Below are 18,756 nucleotides of genomic sequence, written 5' to 3' on the forward strand. Positions count from 1 at the left end.
TTCAAGCTTCTGCTTACAGATTTCTGGTCCTGACATGAGCCCTGCCTACTGCTGGAACAAAAAGTTAAATATCTTATGAAAGTAAATGAGCTTAAAAGCAGTAAATGGTTGGTTTAGTGGGAAGCTGAAGGACTATAAATCATTTCATATAATTGCTATACATCTTGTTTCTATTTCAGGAAGCAACTCAAATCTGCTCAAATTTTTGAAAATCGTGTTATCCGGATAAGGAGCACAAAGTCACGAGTCCAAAACTAATGATGCATTTGATATGAATAATAAAGCATCATGTATTGTAGAGAACATAAAATAAAAAAACAGCTCTGGTTGATGAATCCTGGTGATTTTATTTGAGATTTTATTCGATTTTGTTTCCACACGGTGATCTTCAGTAACAACACATGGTGTTAAATACAGGCCCATACTTTAGTGCAGGTTTGTACAGAACAGGCAGTTTGAGCATTGTGTGATGTGAAAGGAGTCTTAAATGATAATCATAATCTCTAGTCTCACACACACACGCACACACACACACACACACACACACACACACACACACACACACAGAGAGAAAAGCTAAATGAAATGTGATTAGTGAAACAGTATAATGCAGCCATTAAGAGAGACAATTATGATACAAATCCTCCTACTCTCTGTGCACACACACACACACACACACACACACCTCACCTCCCAACACATCATCATACTCGGTAGCAATTCATCATCTCTCGTGAAGCAGAGGTAAAACTGATAATTACATGAATCTCGGTGGCCACTTTATTAGGAACACCTGCACACTAGAACATTTCTGCAGTTATCTAATCATATGACATCAGCACAATGCATGCAATCATGCACATATTATTCCCCTATTTTTCTCAGTGACCCGATTGTTTGTTCCACATGGGATAGTTTGTGTCAGAGGAGGGAAGTCATGAAGTACAAATACTTCGTTACTGTACTTAAGAGGATTTTTCTGGTATCAGAACTGCACTATTTTTTGATAACTTTTATTTATTAAATATTCGACACAAATATCTGTACTTTCTACTTTTATATATATTATTGTTAAGTGGAGCTGGAGGTAGCAGAGCTGAAGATGTTGAGGTTTTCGTTGGGAGTGACGACGATGGACAGGATTAGAAATGAGTTTATTAGAGGGACAGCGCATGTAGGACGTTTTGGAGACAAGGTGAGGGAGGTGAGATTGAGATGGTTTGGACATGTGCAGAGGAGGGACATGGGGTATATCAGTAGGAGAATGCTGAGGATGGAACCACTAGGAAGGAGGAAAAGAGGAAGAACAAGGAGGAGGTTTATGGATGTGGTGAGGGAAGACATGCAGGTGGTAGGGGTGAAAGAGGCAGATGTAGAGCACAGGGGGGTATGGAGACGGATGATCCGCTGTGGCGCCCCCTAATGGGAGCAGCCAGAAGAAGAAGAAGAAGAGGGAACACCTTGCTGATGAAAGAAGACAGACTGATTCAAGTTTAATGAGATGGACTTCACTAAGTCAAGAGATAACTGTGATGAGCAGAAAAACTTCAGGTGTAAAGAGTAGCTGAAAATCATACTTGAGTAAAAGTTAAGATACTTTACTGCAAAAAAAAAGTCAGCAATTCCAATATGACGTAAGTAAAAGTCTTCGAGTCTCTGATTTGAACAGCATTTTTATTGTTTTTGACTCATATTGAGCGTAGCCTCTAAGATGCACTAGTCCTCAACACCAAGACATTATTGAAAAGCCAAAACCAGTTGATTTGTGAGTTTTTAATTTCCTAAAACACAAATCGAATTGTACACCTCAACCGCATTAAACATCAACACAACACGACAGAATAAAACACAGAAAAAGACAAAGTTGATACGGCTCTCAGTCTCAGAGAGGGCCAGGATTTGACTTCAGCTTCAACAAAAGCTGCTTCTCCAAGTGTTTGGAACTTATTCGAGTTTTTTTCAGACTAAAAATGAGGACAGTGGTGATAAAAAAAAAATCACAGGGAGCAGATGTTGGTCGGGGAGTGTTGAGTGTTAATGAATCTTCAACAGAGGTGCAAAATGTAATTGGTAACATTCAATGTAGATTCAAGTGTAGTGGAGTAAAAGGCACATCTACTGAATCATAAATGTAGTTGAGTTGAGAGTAAAAGTTGCTTCTATCTTTGATACTAAACTAGTAAACTAAAAAGTAGCCAAAAAAAGACTTAAGTACAGTAACGAGGTACATTTACTCAAATACTTGACACCACTGTGCCACCAAAACTGGGCAACTGGAGAAAAAGACCAAGTGGTTGTTAGAAAGCAATGAACAATATCCTCAGTTTTGATCGTGGAAAAAGATCGTGGTCTCTAAATTTTAAAAAAATTGTGTGTTTGTGTGTGTGATTGAATGTGTTCTGGAAATAGACTATAGTCTACACACTCGCAAATGCACAACCCAGTTGTTATTGTTCTCACTCTTTCCCTCTCTTGTGTCTAACATGTGAATTACTCTTTCGTGTGTTTTGTGTCTCTCTTGACACTCACTTTTCACCAGCCATCAAAACCGAACCAAACACGATTACACGTGGAAATCCCCGAAGACTTTAAAGCACGAAACGTGACGAAACAAATCATCGCTCGCCCTCGTATCCGGACGACATGACTTACGCCAACCGCATGAATATTTTACAAAGTGTACAAAGAGCCAAACTCTGACTGAGCCATAATTACAAATAAAAAAGAATCGTTGCGTCGTTCGCTGCGGTATTGTGTTGGGATTGTCGCATACATGTGACGCGACGTGCGTATATCCCGCATTCAGTTTCCTCAGAAATTAATGCTAAATGAAGACTTTGCATGATGCAATAGCATTGTATTGTATAGCAGAATAGTAGTGTTGGGAAGATCGATCATTTTAGTGACCTGGTCACAACCTGGTTATTGGAATCTCATAAATGTTTTTGCCATTTAGTTCATTTCGTTCCTTTAATCAGAAATGTTACATCTTCAATGAGCAGGTCCCCAGGACGTCTACATACACGGATTTTGTCTATAGTTCCAATAAATTATTAATGTATAATATCATATATGGGAGTCACATGACACTACGACTCGGACCAGAGGACTCATGAGATGAACTACTCAATTCTGTTTCCTGTACATAACCTACAGAGATTTTTGCGACGCCAAACTGCCATAGTTGTGAATGTTATTCATCCAGGGTTTACGGAGGCTTGAGAATGGGGTATGCTATTTATACTGTGCATAGAGGAGCCTCACATGGGGGTTGGTGCTTGTATTTACCCCTCTTTTCTGGGAAAGGGAGGGGGCGCCAACCATGAGTTTGCAAACCCCTTAACCAATGTAGGGTTTCGCCTCTGAAGGTGTATTTCTGACTCACGTCCAGCGTTTCCATCATACTCTCTCAAAGGCTTGAGCTTTTCCCTGGTAATCATCAGCCTGATTTCTTGTCGTCACTGAACGAGCAACACAGCAGTCTGTACATGACAAGAGGCACGCCTTACTTCCGCCACCTCCACCCTCAGGTTAGCATCAGAGGAAATGTCAGGCGCTCGTGCAGGCGATGTTAAAGAGAGGCCAAAAAAGAGTCGCTGACATTATTGGGATGTTGGAAAGGTCGGGTAGGTGTGTAAAACTGGGACTGTCACCAAAAACATATCTGACTCCATAGTTCGGGAATGAGAGCGTTGTTGGAGGAGAGAATGTGGTTAATTCACCTGTCGTTTGTATGTTTGGCGTTTTTTTTGTTTATGCTAATTGACTGATGACCCGCCACCGTATTTTTCAAATGTATTAAAAAAAGAGCAGATTTCCACCTGACAGCTTCGTCTCAATGCCTCCATGCAAATGAGCCTCGGATTCGGATTGTTAATTAGAGGCCGCGGTGGTATTCAGCAGCTCGTGAGGCGCGTCGTTCCGTTCTCGCCGGACGCACGTGAGTGCCACTAGGTGTCGTGCAGCGAGAGAGAGAGAGAGAGAGAGAGAGAGAGAGAGAGAGAGAGAGAGAGAGAAGGAACGTTGAGGCTGATATGGCTGCATTGGCCGCCAGGAAGGAGCACGAGGCCACCGCTGCGGAATACTGATGAGCGCGGGGTGAAGAAGCCACCGGTCCGCCAGGAGGAAGTCAGCCGTTTCCCTCTCCGACTGAAACCACCACCGCCGCCGCCGTCTCACAACACTGACCACAAGAAGCATATTAAACACGAGCATGTCAGCTCATCTCTCTCTCTCTCTCTCTCTCTCTCTCTCTCTCTTTTATCTCTTGTTCGGTCTGTCTGAATTTGAGGGACTGTCTTTCTGTCTTTCTGTCTGTATGCTGACCCGTATCTGAGGGCCTGTTTGTTTGTTTTTCTCTCTCTCTCTCTCTCTTTCTCGTTTTGAAATTGAAGATCGGTTTGTCTTTTTTCTTTGTCTATCTGTATCTGTACAATGCCCCCATCCCCCCCCCCACCCCCCCATTTTAGGGACTGTCTGTTGGTCTGTCTGTTTGCTCACCCGTATCTGAGGGCCTGTTTGTTTGCCTTCGTCTGTTTATCTGTCTGTCTGTCTGTCTGTCTGTCTGTCTCTCTCTCTCTCGCTCTCTGTTTTTCAGGGCCTTCTTTCTGTCTGTGTCTTTGTTTGTCCCTGTCTGTCTCTCCCTCTCTCTATGTCTCTTTCTGTCTCTCCCTGGTTCGATATGTCTGTCTGTATGCTGACATTGTATCTGATTTGGTCTGTCTGTATTTAAGAGACTGTCTGTCTGTCTGTCTGTCTGTATGGCGACCCATATCTGAGAACCTGTTTGCTTGTCCTTGTCCGTCTGTCCGTCTCTCCTTTGAACAAAGCAGTGCAAGAATCTACAAACCCACCCCTGTACTTTCCCTCCAATAAAAGGTAGTCTGCCATTTTCATTCTTCATTATCTCCCCCATGTAGCACTTTCCTGCTTCCTCTCTCCCACCGCATCTCGTTTCCTGTATTTCTTTCTTTTCTTTCTTTTTTTTTTTTTACTTCCTCTCTTTTTTGACAGCGCCGTGTCATGTACGGCTGCCAACAGCGTTAAAAAGTACGAGGCGCATCGCTGCATGCAAGGTATTTTTATCACTCTTAGGAAATGTTTTGAAATGTAAAAAATGAACGCCACACTGCATCTTTAACGCGTTTATCCCGCGGTAGGTTGCGATTCCAGACACCTCGCAGTTCACTGCATCACACCGCCATAAATATGCACACTGGGTCAGAGAGTCACGTGTTTTAAACGCAGACGGATTTTACAACATCTTCAGTGTGGTTTTAGATGTCTCGTGTGTGTGTGTGTGTGTGTGTATGTGTGTGTGGACGTGTTCAGGAAAGCGAGGAAAAGAGCAGTGAGGATGGACAGATCAAAAGCGAATGTTGAATTTATAAAAAGAAGGGATTAAAGGGTCTTATCTGCATGAGGGTTGATTTTTTTTGCAAGAAACCGTGTTCAAATGTTCTACAGTATGTAGAAAGTTGCCAGATTTTTAGGAACACCTAACATATGATAGCTAAACGCTAACTATAGTTAATGTCTTTATCTTTTTTTTAATATTGCTATATTTTTTATGGTTTTTCATATTTTTATAGCACCAGTACACCATGACAAAAACCCATGATACTTGACAATAAAGATGATTCTGATCACATTCTCCTTATGTAATATTTAATAGGTTTATTAATCCCCCAAACCTTCACCCCTGTGAGTCTGTAGATTATTTTAGTTGTTAGATTGTTCCAGATCCACTGCTGTGAAGAGAAACGAGCCGCCACCCTATAAAGATCTGCTCCGTATTGGTCCTGGGATGGTCCCTTTCTGAGCTGAGGAGGTTTAAAAATTGTGCATAGCAGCAGATGGGATCCTGTCAGTTAATTGTATAACTCATAAGCCATTGTTTTTTTTTTTTCCCTGAGCGACACACATTAGGTCACGGCGCGTCGGCGGGTCCTTGTGAGCAAGCCGTGCTCGGTTCTCATCCAAAATCTTCACGGCTTCTTGATGTTCCATCTTAAACCCGGTTTATTACCAGATCACTCTTGTGGAACCTCTGTTTCTATCCCAGGTGTGTCTCTGAGATTCGAGTCATTTTACAGGAAGATTAAACCATATTATAATGAATTATAACATACAGTAAATAGTAAAAGGAACCTGAGATAATAGACATAAACAAGTATTGGGACACCTGATTTTTTGTGCTTCTTCTGCGAAATGTTACCACAAATATAAATGCACACAATTGTACTTTGGATGCTGTAGCATGAGATTTTCACTTGAACTGGGAGACCCAAATCTGTTTCATTTCCCTGTGCAGCTCCATGAAGATATGCTTTATCTGGTTTGGATTTGGAGGCAAAGCTCCTGCTGTAGAACTTAAACCCTATTGATGACTTTTAGGATGAATTCTTTGTGCTGACTGTATCCCAGGCCTTTTCACCTCACCGATATCAGTACTTGACCTCACTAACACACTTAAATCTCACACAAATCTCCATAAAATCGAGTGGAACATCTTCCCAGAAGATTTAAGGATATTATAAGGGTGTAGATGTGGAATAGGAGGTTCAAAAAGGAGGACATGCCACTGTTATGGTCAGGAATCCACAAACTTATGTATATACGCTGTCCAAGATTTTGATGTATGTCTCGGAAAAACACCGTTCTATTGTCCTCCATCTGAAATCGAGACCGGTTTAATACCAGAACCAGACCAGAACAATAAAAATATGTCAAAGGGTTTTAAGTAACTAGAATCCAATGTGGAAAGAAAAATCATGAAAATAAACGAATCAAGTGAGAATCCGATCTGCAAAGAAACAAATCATGTGTAAAAAAATCACGATTAAATAAAAAAGAAAAAACGTGTGAATCATAATACGTGAAGCCTCTAATAAGCACGTGTGTAAATGTCACACGAAGGTCACGTGTGTCTGAAGGTCTGGCGAATTTATTCAACACACAAGACGTTGCTCAGACGATGTCTTGATGACACTAGTGCTAAAATACAACACCACACACACACACACACACACATACACACAAGTTTACAAATATATTAATAACTGGATATGGTGAAGAACTTCAGCTAAGGATAAAAAGGTCGCTCCTGCATTGATTCATGATTTTGTACAAGTCCTCTGGCAATGTCAGATCCCTGTCTCTCTTTCTCTCTTTCTCTCGCTGTGCTTGAGGTCATTTATCGATCGTCTTTTCCTTTTTTTTTTTTTTTTTAACACTTTGCTCCATGAATATGTTTCGCGTTATCCTGAGACGGGATGCGTTTTCTATTCTCGAAGGTGCGAGAGGGAAAAAGCAGGAGGAAAATCAAACCGTTTGTATACAACAGCGAACAAAAAGTGGTACACGAATCGCTACACGGAAAGCGCACTCTGGACAGACGTTGTGTTTTGTGACATGAACCTCTCCAGCTGTGTGTGTGTGTGTGTGTGTGTGTGTGTGTGTGTGTGTAGGAATTGTTTTGTACATGACTCAAATCAATGTTAGCATGTCACCTTAGCAAGGGCCTCGCTCTTCCGCTTTATTCATCTTCAGGTTTACTTTCTTCGTCTCACCTTTAAGGGCAAAATGCACTGCAGGATTTACCCAGAAGGCCATGCGAACTGAGGATGTATAGTCCTGGAGTTTATAAGAATGAATTACAGGTGAAACGTAGTTTTAAATTTGCACCAGTAGGCCGCAAGGGTTTGTGTCGATGGTGGAGAAACAGTGACACCTAGTGGTCTGCAAAAAAAACAACATACTTTATAGTTTTTTTTAGGAAGGGGCTTCAGTAGAAATAAAAGCTACACGCACGCACACACACACACACAATTACAAATACATTATAATGAGTTATAATTAGTGATGTACAGCTGGTGGCATATAAAAACAAAAAGACTTGAATGTGAATAATAGGAATAATAATAATAATAATAATAATAATAATAATAATAATGAAAAGAAGAAGAAGAAGTGGTTCAGCTTCCTGTTCCTGGTCAGGATGCTGGATACAGAGCCCATTCCAGGAACAGTGGACATGAAAGAGAAAACACACACACACACACACACACACACACACACACACACACACACACACACACACACTCATGCTATGAAGATAAATGAATTATTATTAATGTAATAAAAGTGGATAAGATTAATATTATGCTGGGATAGGATAAGTATCACAATATATTGGGATATTTCTTATTTTTTGAAATGGGATATCATTTTAGAAAAGCCGTCATTTAAATATAATTTTAGAAAAGCTGCTAACCCGAACCCCTTACTACACATACTGTACCATGAAACCCTGTGCCAGCTCATACCCGTATCGCTCCTCAGTGACATTAGTGTATTGCTATACATGAACACAATTAATACCAAACATGGTTATTAAAATATAAATAAATTAGCATATGCACCTCATCGTTAAAGAAGTGGGATTGATGAAGACTACTGTATTGTATTATTAGTATCAGTATTAATATTAGACTAGTAGTAGAAAGATGATCTAAATGCTAACTACAGTTTTACATCAGAAAACTACAATCCTATGGGAGGCAAGAAAACAGTCGAAAGACACACATTGTTTTCTAAAAAAAGATAGAAAATGCAGCAGACATGCAGATAATTCAAATTTTAGGTTTGTGTACTGTATATAGCACTGTTCTTTAAACCACAAATCGAGTTTCATCTGATTATAAGATGAGGGCAAGTGCAGGTTCAGAGATAAGAAGATATAAAGTCAAAACAATACAACTGATATGAATCTTGTACGGATTTTTTAAATATCGATACTGCGTTTTCTGACAGTCCAGTTTCGTGTTTCCAAAAACTAAATACCGCGATACGCACGTGTATCGATATTTTCTTTCACCCTCAGTACAGAAGCAATAAAACTGAAAAAAGGTTATGAATTTGAAAGTAAGTACAGTTTATACACTGTATGAACGGATCTCTGGCCTTGGGTTTGGTTTATTCATATGGAGGTTTGCTCACTACCATTATTAGTGACCTGAGCTTACTGTATTGTATTTCTGAAACATGAAGGGTTTGTGTCTGGGGGCCGTTTGGAGAGAAAACATGTTGAAACCAAGCATTACTGAATCTCGCTTAGAGGAACAAACACACACACACACACACACACACACACACACACACACACACACACACACAAAAAAAAACCCTGGCTGTGTAAATTCAACTCAACTTCCATGATTTTCATTTAAATTTCAAATATAGCACAGGGGCTCCATCTGAGTGTGTCCTCTGGGCTATTTTTATAAAGCAGATCCATAGTAGAGAGTGGAAATTGGACTGAAGCCTGCACGTGAATATGTGTGTGTAGCTGTTTTATTGCATACAAGTTAAAAAAAATAAAAAAATAAATACAAAAAACGACGCCAAATCGGATGCTTGCAACATTTATTTACATAAAAACAAAACAAAACTTTCAGAACAGATTTTCTATTCCATTGTTCACACATTTTTTAATTGACCATGATTATACAAATGATATAAAGAATAGAGTTTAATATAAAGAAAAATAACAATCAGAATCAAACTAAAAAATGTAAAGCGTCATCTGAACATCATATTTGCTCCAAATTCTTCATTCTGTGGACACAAAATAACACTTAATGTCAATTATGTCACATTATATTATTTCATTAATCTAATTATCTAATTAAAGGTCGACCGATTGCAGATTTTACAGATACCCGTATTTCAAATTGTCTTAAAACTAACATAAAACTCCATATAAAATAGTTTAGATAAATAAAATACATTTTTATATCAAATCCAATTTAAAAATGAATAAATATAAATATAAAATTGCTCTCTCCGTGCAGCACACAGTGTAATAAACAGCACGTTGCCACTAGAGGCCGCTCTCGTAATGACAGTGGACCGGAAGCCAGTATCTGTATGGATTTTTGCTGATAGCTGGTTGTTCCAGCAATTAACTATCAGCGCCGATTAATCGGCCATAACGATGAATCGGTCAACCTCTAACTCAAATCATGATGAGGATTTGATGTCAAGAATTAAATTGCGTCATAATTTATGCAGAAGCATCAGAGTTATAAACTTTGACTCCTAACTTGCATTACAGTAAAATCAGATCTTTCATATATTCTGTGAAATGGAAGATAGTAAAATGTACCCTGCAATGTTTCCACCTTTCATGGATCCTTATGGACAAAAGTATTGGGACAACTTTTTTTTTTTCCAGCCATATGTGGTTCTTCCACAAACTGAAAACTTGGAGACACACATCTGTATTGGACGTCTTTGGATGCTGTAGCATGAAATTTTCCCTTCACTTGAACTCTGAGACTCAAACCTGTTCCAGCATGACCATGCCCTTGTGCTCAAAGCAAACTCCATGAAGAAGTGCTTCACATGGGTTTGGAATTGTGTGTGAAAGATCTTGAGTAGTCTGGTAAAAGATCTCTGACCTCAACCCTAGCGAACAGCTTCGGGGTGAATTTTTCACGCAGGCATCAGTATCTGACTTTACTGTAACACCCTCGTGACTTGATGAATCTCACACAAATCTCCACAAGCACACTGTAAGATCTTGTAGAAAATCTTCCCAGAAGAGTGGAGGTTGTTAGAACAGCAAATGGGCACTAAATGTGGAATGGGATGTTCAAAAAGCAGCTCATATCAATCTTATGCTCAGGTGTCCATTCACTTTGCGTTTTTCTGTTATAGGGATATAATCAATCGACTGATCACGAGCTGAACTCTGCTGCATGTCAGGTCACATCACTTTCCTTTAACAGCACAATGCCCAAGTGGAATTTCTTACACATCCGCAGCCAAAGCACATGGAAGACCGGAAGTAAACTCTGCAGCACAATGATGGAACGACAACACGTTATTTGCACACGTGCGCACACAGAGTCAGGATATTAACTCTAAATACAGTTGTACAGGATATGAGCTGCCACAAAGGTGGAGCTTCCTCCTCACATAAACACACACTAACACACTTCGGGGAAGGAAGAAACCACTTGTATACACTGGGCACGGGTCAAGCAGACACTTATGAGTGCGACATGTCGATCTATACGTTGTACTACTTCACAAACACACACAAACTGTTGAACAAAACACAAAATAACGGTCACATTACCTTGAAACCATGAATGATTCTCCTGTGTTAGTTGTTACTACGGGTAGCCCCCGAATTTAAGATGGAAATGCGTTCTGATGACCAAATAGTAACTTGAAAATATCGTAAGTGGAGACATGGCCACGCCTACCCAGGTGTCTAAAGGAACGGTGATCAGTATGGAGTAGTACACAGTCATTTGTTAAAGATTGAGCAAATTACTGTACATAATTTAGCCAAATGGAGCAGTTTACAGCTTAAACTTTACAGGTTCGTGGACAAGCGTCGGTTCGTGAGTGGAGGGCTGGGCCAGACGCGAAAACACGAAAAAATTTGCACAGTAACACGGAGACAAGGAGTCCCAAAGTATCATGCGAAAATTCAAATGTGGGAAAATGTTTATATTTGTACCAATTTTTTGTATCGCTATCGTCGTCGTAAGAACGAAAAATTTAAACCCAAACCTTTTGGGGGCTACTACTCCCAATCTAACTACTCGATACTTTTAGCCGCATAAACAATCCAAATGCCGGCCGCCAGTCTGTCATCAGTCATAATTTAACAACACATAGTCATAATTATGTCACCTTGCAGTCGAATTCGGATACTACATTTTTCTCCTGGTGGTAACTGATGGTCAATTTGACTGGTCATTTTTAACTAAATTTATCAGTGTTCAATTATTAGTTTATTTTTAAAACATGTCAATTGGGAATTGTTAAATGTCTGTGCAGACGTTTTTTCCCTGAAACTGAAAATGTGTTCGGACCGATAACTCAAACCGGGTATCGTTACAGTCTACTGAAGAAAATGCGAAAGAAAAATGACAAACTCGACTTACTGTGCACGTGAAAAAGAACTCCAGGTTTGCCTTTTTGCCTGAGGTGTCAAAGCGACAGGGGGCGGAGCTGTAGAAATGGGTGGGGCTTCATTCCAGGGACCTAGAGATGCTGGTGTCTTCACAGTAAACTCTTCCGTGATCAGGTTCTGGAAATAGAGCTTTTTAGAGGAAGTGTGCTGAGAACTGGCACTTGGAGAGCACGGAGTTGGAGAGGGTGTTCTTCTTGCAGAAGGATTTAAAGGACTACTGGCATTCCCACGACTCTGAACTCTTTTGCTGACAGCCAGAGCAAAGAGAGATGTTGAGTTTGGAGGGGAATGCTCAGTGCTGGGATCAGGTTTGGACTTTGAGAGAGACTGAACTGAATTGGGTTGGTGATTATGAGGATTGGTTTGGAAAAAGCTTGTGTTAGGTGTGTCAGAATTGGAGATGTGAAGGTTAGAGGAACGCTGTACATCCCAGTAGGGGTCTTTGTTATATGAAACATCAGATGTAGGGTCACGCTGAGGGTCAGAGTCGCATAAATTTGGGTTGTAAATAGGGAAAACATTTCCTGCTTCATGTTCCTCAGTTTCCTCTTTCCTGAAACTCTCAGTTTCCTCCAAATTCTCAGTGTCTTCCACTTCCCAGCAATCATCATAATCATCTTCCATTTCTTGATCAAGCACCTTTCTAGACGTCTTTAAATCTCCTCCCTCCCAATGATCATCTGTTAGAAATCTCCTTCTCCTTGTTCTGAACTCATCCATCCATTCTCTCCCGTCTTGATCGGCCGTCCCGTCTTTGTGCTCCGAATGATGTTTCTCGGAATTTACGTCCAGATTTAATTTCCCAAACCCTTCCTTGATACTCAGCACCTCACCAGTTTCCACTTCATTTTCAAATTCAGCATCATCTTTTTCAAACGTCTCCATTTGCTCAACCTCTCCGGATTCTGACCCACTTCCTTCCAGATTTCCTCCTGGATCTTCATTGGTAGTCTCCGAAGTTTCCATCGTGATGAGAAACTCGTACTGTCTCGTGTTTTGTGGTCTTCTCTGGGGCACCACGGTGAAGGTGGTGAGGCCGTCTCTCTGAGAGCCGTGTCTCAGGAGCTTACAGCCAGGGGGCACCACAGGATCACCATCCAGAGACCCAGACACTAGGGAATGGCTTAAGGCTGGGGGTGGATGTGTGATGGACCTAAAGAGAGGAGATGATGAGAGCGAAGAAAGAGATGAATGAAAAGCGAAGCATGAAACATGAAAAACATGAAAAAGTAACCGCTGCACCTTGGAGAGTGTACAATAAAATTTCATTTAGAAGTGTATTTTAACATGCTTTTGACTTGTTCCTTCACAGCAAATTATCTTCCAAATGTCGTTCTAAGAGTTTCTGGATTTTAGAACATGCAGTGTGAGATTACATGCAGTGCAGAATCGCGCCTAGAAGCCAAAAGCAATAAGAACGGTGTTGTGATACCCGTCAAACGAGACGTGTCTCCGCTCCATGGTTTTCATTCGGTCAGTAAATTCGGACAGGACCTCGTTCATCAGAGTGGACACCGGGATGGACGAGCAGGTCGGTTTCTTGAAAGTAGCGTTCTCCTCTTCGTCCTCTAGAAAGCCTCCTGTATACGAGCTTTCTGATTAGAAACAACACACACCGCTTACGACCTTCAACCTGCTGTTCTACCGCTTTCTCCTTGTGTGCGCACCAGGGAAGGTCGGGGAAGGTCAAATTCTGGGATTCGCATCGCAGTTTTTGATACAAAGTTGTACCACGACGCATCGTTTTGAACATATTTGCGTCGGAAAAACAATTTCCGTATAATTATTAGTAGATGCGCTATATTTTTTATTATTTAGAAAGTGACCAATAATTTGTGACTAATATTCGATATGTAGATCGATTTCTCCTCGCTAAACCTTTTGTCTCGGCACCGCCGCTGCTACGTGAATATGACGTATCGCAACGCTACGGAGAAAGAGGCATGTCCTGAGAGTCACTTAGAATACAGATTAACATGGCAGAGGTAGAGCTGTAACTCCTGCAGACACAACAGTACCATATTAAACTGCATATAATCACATTTTTTTCACATTGGTAGGTGCTTTTTATGGATCGTCGGCTACGTATTGAAATACTAATCACATCGGCCTCAGACATGAAGACGGACATCCCTAGTGCGCACACACTTTTTTAATCAAAACATAAAGCATACTGTATAATCCGGAGATTTCAAGCCTAAAATGTCACTAAAATATTTAGAATTTCCTTTTTCTTTAAAAACGAACAGTTCCTTTTTATTGATGATGGTAATAACAGACACGGCGCTGAACACAAGAGCAACATGAATATATATAAAAAAAAAAAGCTACAACAGAAATATTACATCAAAAGCAAACAAAGCAGAAAAATAATAATCATTTATTACAACAGTCCTGTTTTTTTGTTGTTTTTAAAAGTGCGCAATATAGAAAAGGTTATAATGACAAGGTGAAACCGAACCAGATTTCCCGATTGATCGATATTTAATTACTGAAGCGAGACATCAGTAAATGCAAGCTGATGAGTGTCATGTTTGAAGAAAGATGGTGGTATTTATAAGGCATTTCCAAAGGGACTCGTTTTATTTTCTGGATGTACGGACAAAAATAACAAACGCAGACATTTTTTTTTTCCCTCAATTATCGGGTAACGGTTTTGAAGCGAATCACGTCTTTAGATACTGAATGCTTTTGTCATCCTACAAAATTTACGGAATCACATGATAATTATGATTAAGACCAAATGTGTGCTATAATTATATCTGTAATAAATTACTATTTGGCTCATATATTTATAAAAAATTTATCAATCAATTTACGAGATTAATGTTTACATTCAGGGGCATGTCATACAGCATCAGAGGTAACATTCCATCTATGTCTAGCCTTTTTAGTCCATTCATGACGAGTAGAGTAGGACAGGCAGGCCTGATCCTGGATCGGCTTCTCCGAGACACACACAAGGCAAGGACGAGAGCACAGGATCGATAACATGACTGACGCCGAGACAAACATAACAAAAAGGTGACAAAGCAGACATGAAGAGACCCAGAGGCAGAAGAGGAGTAGAAAGAAGACAGGATCTGCCCTTCACCAGTGAGCTGGACAGTAAGACAGAAGCAACAGTGATGGAGCCATGTTGTCTCCTAAGCGCCCTCTCCTGGCAGGACAGTGTCTGCACACAAGCACAGAGGCAAGCCAGCACTTACTCAATGTTCTTGGAATATGTAGCGTTCCTGACATCTCCCTTATACTTTCAAGTGATTCCATAAGTATATATAAATAATTATACATATAATAATGTCGAAGCATTTACCTTTATCATCAGAAGGGTCTGGAAGGGAGGAACTTGTGCATGGAGGGGGTGGGGCTCTACGTTTGTGCCTCTTCAGAGACGACTCGGCGGACGAGACCCGACTCAGCACACCCTGAACACACCCCACACAAAACGTGTTTGTGATCAAATACACCCCCTCATTGCCATGTTTTATTTTCCTTCCACAAACCAACATATGATCCATCACATGGTTCGATCCTAGATTTATTCAAACCTGTTCCAGCACGACAATGCACCTGTGTACAAAGCCAGCGCTGTGAAGATCTGTTTGACAAGGGTAGGAATGGACGAGCTCCAACCCTATTGAACACCTTTGGGTTGAATTGGAACGCTGCACCCCAGGCCTAAAATCTAGTGTATCATCTTCCCAGAAGAGTGGAGGATATTATAACAGCAAATGGGATGTTCAAAAGGAAGCACACACCAATCTTATGGTTAGGTGTCCACAAATTTTTGCCATATAGTGCATGTTGAAACATACACCCTTAAAGTTGTCTTTTAAAATAGATATAAACATCGCAAAAATATGCCAATATTTTTTATAATGCACCTGTTTGTCATCATCGGTGGACGGCAGTGCGACTTGTTGACCAGAGTTCAGTTCACAAGAGACGCTCCGGGAGCCGAGCATGCTGGGAGGCTGAGGGGCTCGTCTCTTCTTGGTCATTTCACAAGACGTCATGGATGAGGCGGAGTTTACTTCTGGACAACACGTCTCATTTCCATGCTGATCTTTCAGCACCAGAGAGCTGGCGACGTTCACGGCGGTGGTGTTCGGTGCAGTCTGGTGTGGCCGAACGAAAAAAGGCAGATAAAAAAACAGGGCGAAACAGGAAACAGGATGTAGCAAAGGCTAATTAGATGTCTGAAGCAGATACAGAAGCGCCTGGAGGAACGCCCCGAATTCTGCTGAAATGAGTCGATTATAGAACTCATGGTTCATAAAAACACAGGAAAACTGCCAGACCAAATATCTGCTCTGGACAAAACACACGACTCCTGTAGACACTCTGATTACTGATTAGTAATTCATTACAGCTCACGGCATTCGAGTTCAGCTTTAATTTGAGACAGCAAGCTCTCGGACCTCTTCCAGTGATTTCCTGCTTCTCCTGAACAAGCCGAGTAATCCCCTGTTCTCTTTCTCGCCCTGGACCTTCTCCTGTGACGCCGATTTATCCTTCTTGCAATCTGGACAGAGAAACACAAGCATGAAAAACTCTCAAAACCTTTCTGTCCAATGATGCATGCAGCAATGATGGGAATTTTTTTACAAAATGCAAAAAATATGATATGCAGACAAAAGTATTGGAACACCTGATTTTTTTTGTGGTAAAAGTTATTTTCCAAACTGTTACCACAAAGATGGAGGCACACCATTGTGTAGGATCCAATTTTCCCTTTCGCTTTCCTTCAACTAAAAAAACAAACCCTATTCCATCATGACAAATCTACTGCGCACACAGCCAGCTCCATGAAGATACGCTTTACATGGGTTGGAGGTTTGTAGAAGATCTTGAGTGTCCTGCAATAGAGCTTCCTTTCTTTTCTTTTTACATTTACAGTATTTGGTGATGAGATGCTCTTATCCAAAGCGACTTCCAATTATCTTATTCATACAACCGAGCAGTTGAGTGTTAAGGGCCTTGCTCAAGGGCCCAGCAGTGCCACCGTAGTAGTGGTGAGATTTAAACTCATCTTTAAAGACGCCTCCTCATCTCATCTCCATCAGTATCTGACCTTGCTGAAACCCTTGTAACTAGATGAATTTCCACAAAATCTACTGGAACATCTTCCCAGAAGAGTGGAGCTTATTATAAACAGCAAACCTTTTCATTATTCCCACAAACTTCTGTCCCTATGGTGTAGATCTCCTGCTCTACAGAGATATTAACATTAACTCTACACAGACATGAAGATGGTCATGTTTAAGTCAGGGCTGTACCAAATGGTGTACCTTCAGTACCTTTATGAGTCAGAGTTGCTGGGTCAGGTGGAGAATTTGAAATAGCTGTGAAAAGAGAAAGAAAAAATTATTTACAAGATGATGTAGCAATAAGCTCTTGATTTTCACAGCTGAAATGGCAGGAACTAGAAAACCTGAAGCACATTTCCGAATGAAAAACCAGGACTGATTTCTTACTCTTAAATAAGGCAGGAGTATAAGCTGCACTTTATATCTAACTGTCTTCAAATCAATGTTTTGCTAACATTTGATACTTCAAGCAAGCAATGCATATGCAGTTCCTTCACAGGTTCTAGGAGCATGCAGCAATGTATCATGGAAAATGTAGAACGTTCCAGTAATGTTCTACATTTTCCATGACAAACATCTGCCTTTCGGAATCACAGTTATGCATTTAAATGCTAGCATCACAGTAATTGTCTTTAAAACAGTGTTTGCTAACAGTTCCTTCACTGGATCCAGAACTTCTCAAACATGTTCCACGAGAAACATCTTCCTTTTCGCATACAGGTCTCTGATGCCGTCAGTGATCCGTGACTGAATCACTAATATAAATGCATGTAAACGCTAGCTTCACAGTATGACTGTCTTTAGAACAATGCTTTGCTAACATCTGATACCCTCAAGCTAGCAATGCATGTTGGGGAACAGTTCCTTCACCGACTTCCAAAACCGCTTTACATTTTCTCTACATTCAGCAGGTTGAGGGTGAAGGGCTTTGCGTGGAAGCTTGGTGTGGCTGGGATTTGAACTCATGACCTGATTTGGATCGAAAAGTCCAATGCCTTAACTATTTAGAACATTTCCATGACATCTACCTTTGGCATACAGGTCTCGGATGGCGTAGTCATTGAGAGTTTTAGTCAGGTCCAGCGGCTCTTCTGATTGGCTGTCTCTTAACAACAGGGTGCTTTTCGGATCCATCTCGCACTTTTCACACACAGCAGGCATTAACTCGGCCAGGGGAACCTGTGGACTGACTCGCACCACGGCCTTGTGGGACTTCCTGTAGTTAATCATCAGACGCACTGTGGCCTGCAGGTTTCGAAGTGTTAGAATAGAACAAGTTCAGCTCACAAACAATAAGCTGAGAATTAGAACACAAACGGGGCATGCTGTTCTAGAAAATAAAGTTATTCCACAGCGATTTGTCCAGTGAACAGAGTACTCATAGTGAGTATAAACAAAATGCCAGGCTTTTTATGCACTTATCAGGGATGTGGATCTGCATAACGGAGCCTGATTCGATTCGCATCACCTCAGCCGACGATACATTAAAGATACATGTGACGCAGCTACCGACGCAACGCGATACGATTCACCCTCATTACGATACAATTTCGATTTGATTCAACACAATGCGATTCAATTGAAAAATATGATGCTCTGAATTTTAATATGGTGTTGATAGTTCACATATTTCTTCGGTTCAGAAACAGAGCAAATCATCAATTTACT

At 40.8% G+C, this 18,756-nt stretch overlaps 1 protein-coding gene across 6 annotated transcripts in view; it reads right to left on the reverse strand.

Moving 5' to 3' along the window:
• Positions 1-9,409: 9,409 nt before the first annotated feature.
• Positions 9,410-18,756, reverse strand: part of cobll1a (cordon-bleu WH2 repeat protein-like 1a) — a 13,358-nt gene continuing 4,011 nt past the window's right edge. For 2 of the 6 annotated variants that reach the window (XM_046847705.1, XM_046847699.1), the window contains exons 4-11: positions 18,117-18,333; positions 17,290-17,343; positions 16,420-16,523; positions 15,883-16,116; positions 15,312-15,423; positions 13,428-13,590; positions 11,967-13,148; positions 9,410-9,618 (exon numbers count right to left, since the gene is read on the reverse strand). In XM_046847705.1, the coding sequence (XP_046703661.1) occupies positions 9,594-9,618; positions 11,967-13,148; positions 13,428-13,590; positions 15,312-15,423; positions 15,883-16,116; positions 16,420-16,523; positions 17,290-17,343; positions 18,117-18,333 (2,091 nt within the window). In that variant the 3' untranslated portion in view covers positions 9,410-9,593. Of the gene's footprint in view, positions 9,619-11,966; positions 13,149-13,427; positions 13,591-15,311; positions 15,424-15,882; positions 16,119-16,419; positions 16,524-17,289; positions 17,344-18,116; positions 18,334-18,756 lie in introns of all 6 variants that reach the window. The other 4 variants (XM_046847712.1, XM_046847717.1, XM_046847719.1 and 1 more) reach the window with 4 other exon arrangements.

The sequence above is a fragment of the Silurus meridionalis genome, chromosome 1, assembly GCF_014805685.1.
Source record: "Silurus meridionalis isolate SWU-2019-XX chromosome 1, ASM1480568v1, whole genome shotgun sequence".
In the NCBI taxonomy this organism is placed as follows: Eukaryota; Metazoa; Chordata; class Actinopteri; order Siluriformes; family Siluridae; genus Silurus; species Silurus meridionalis.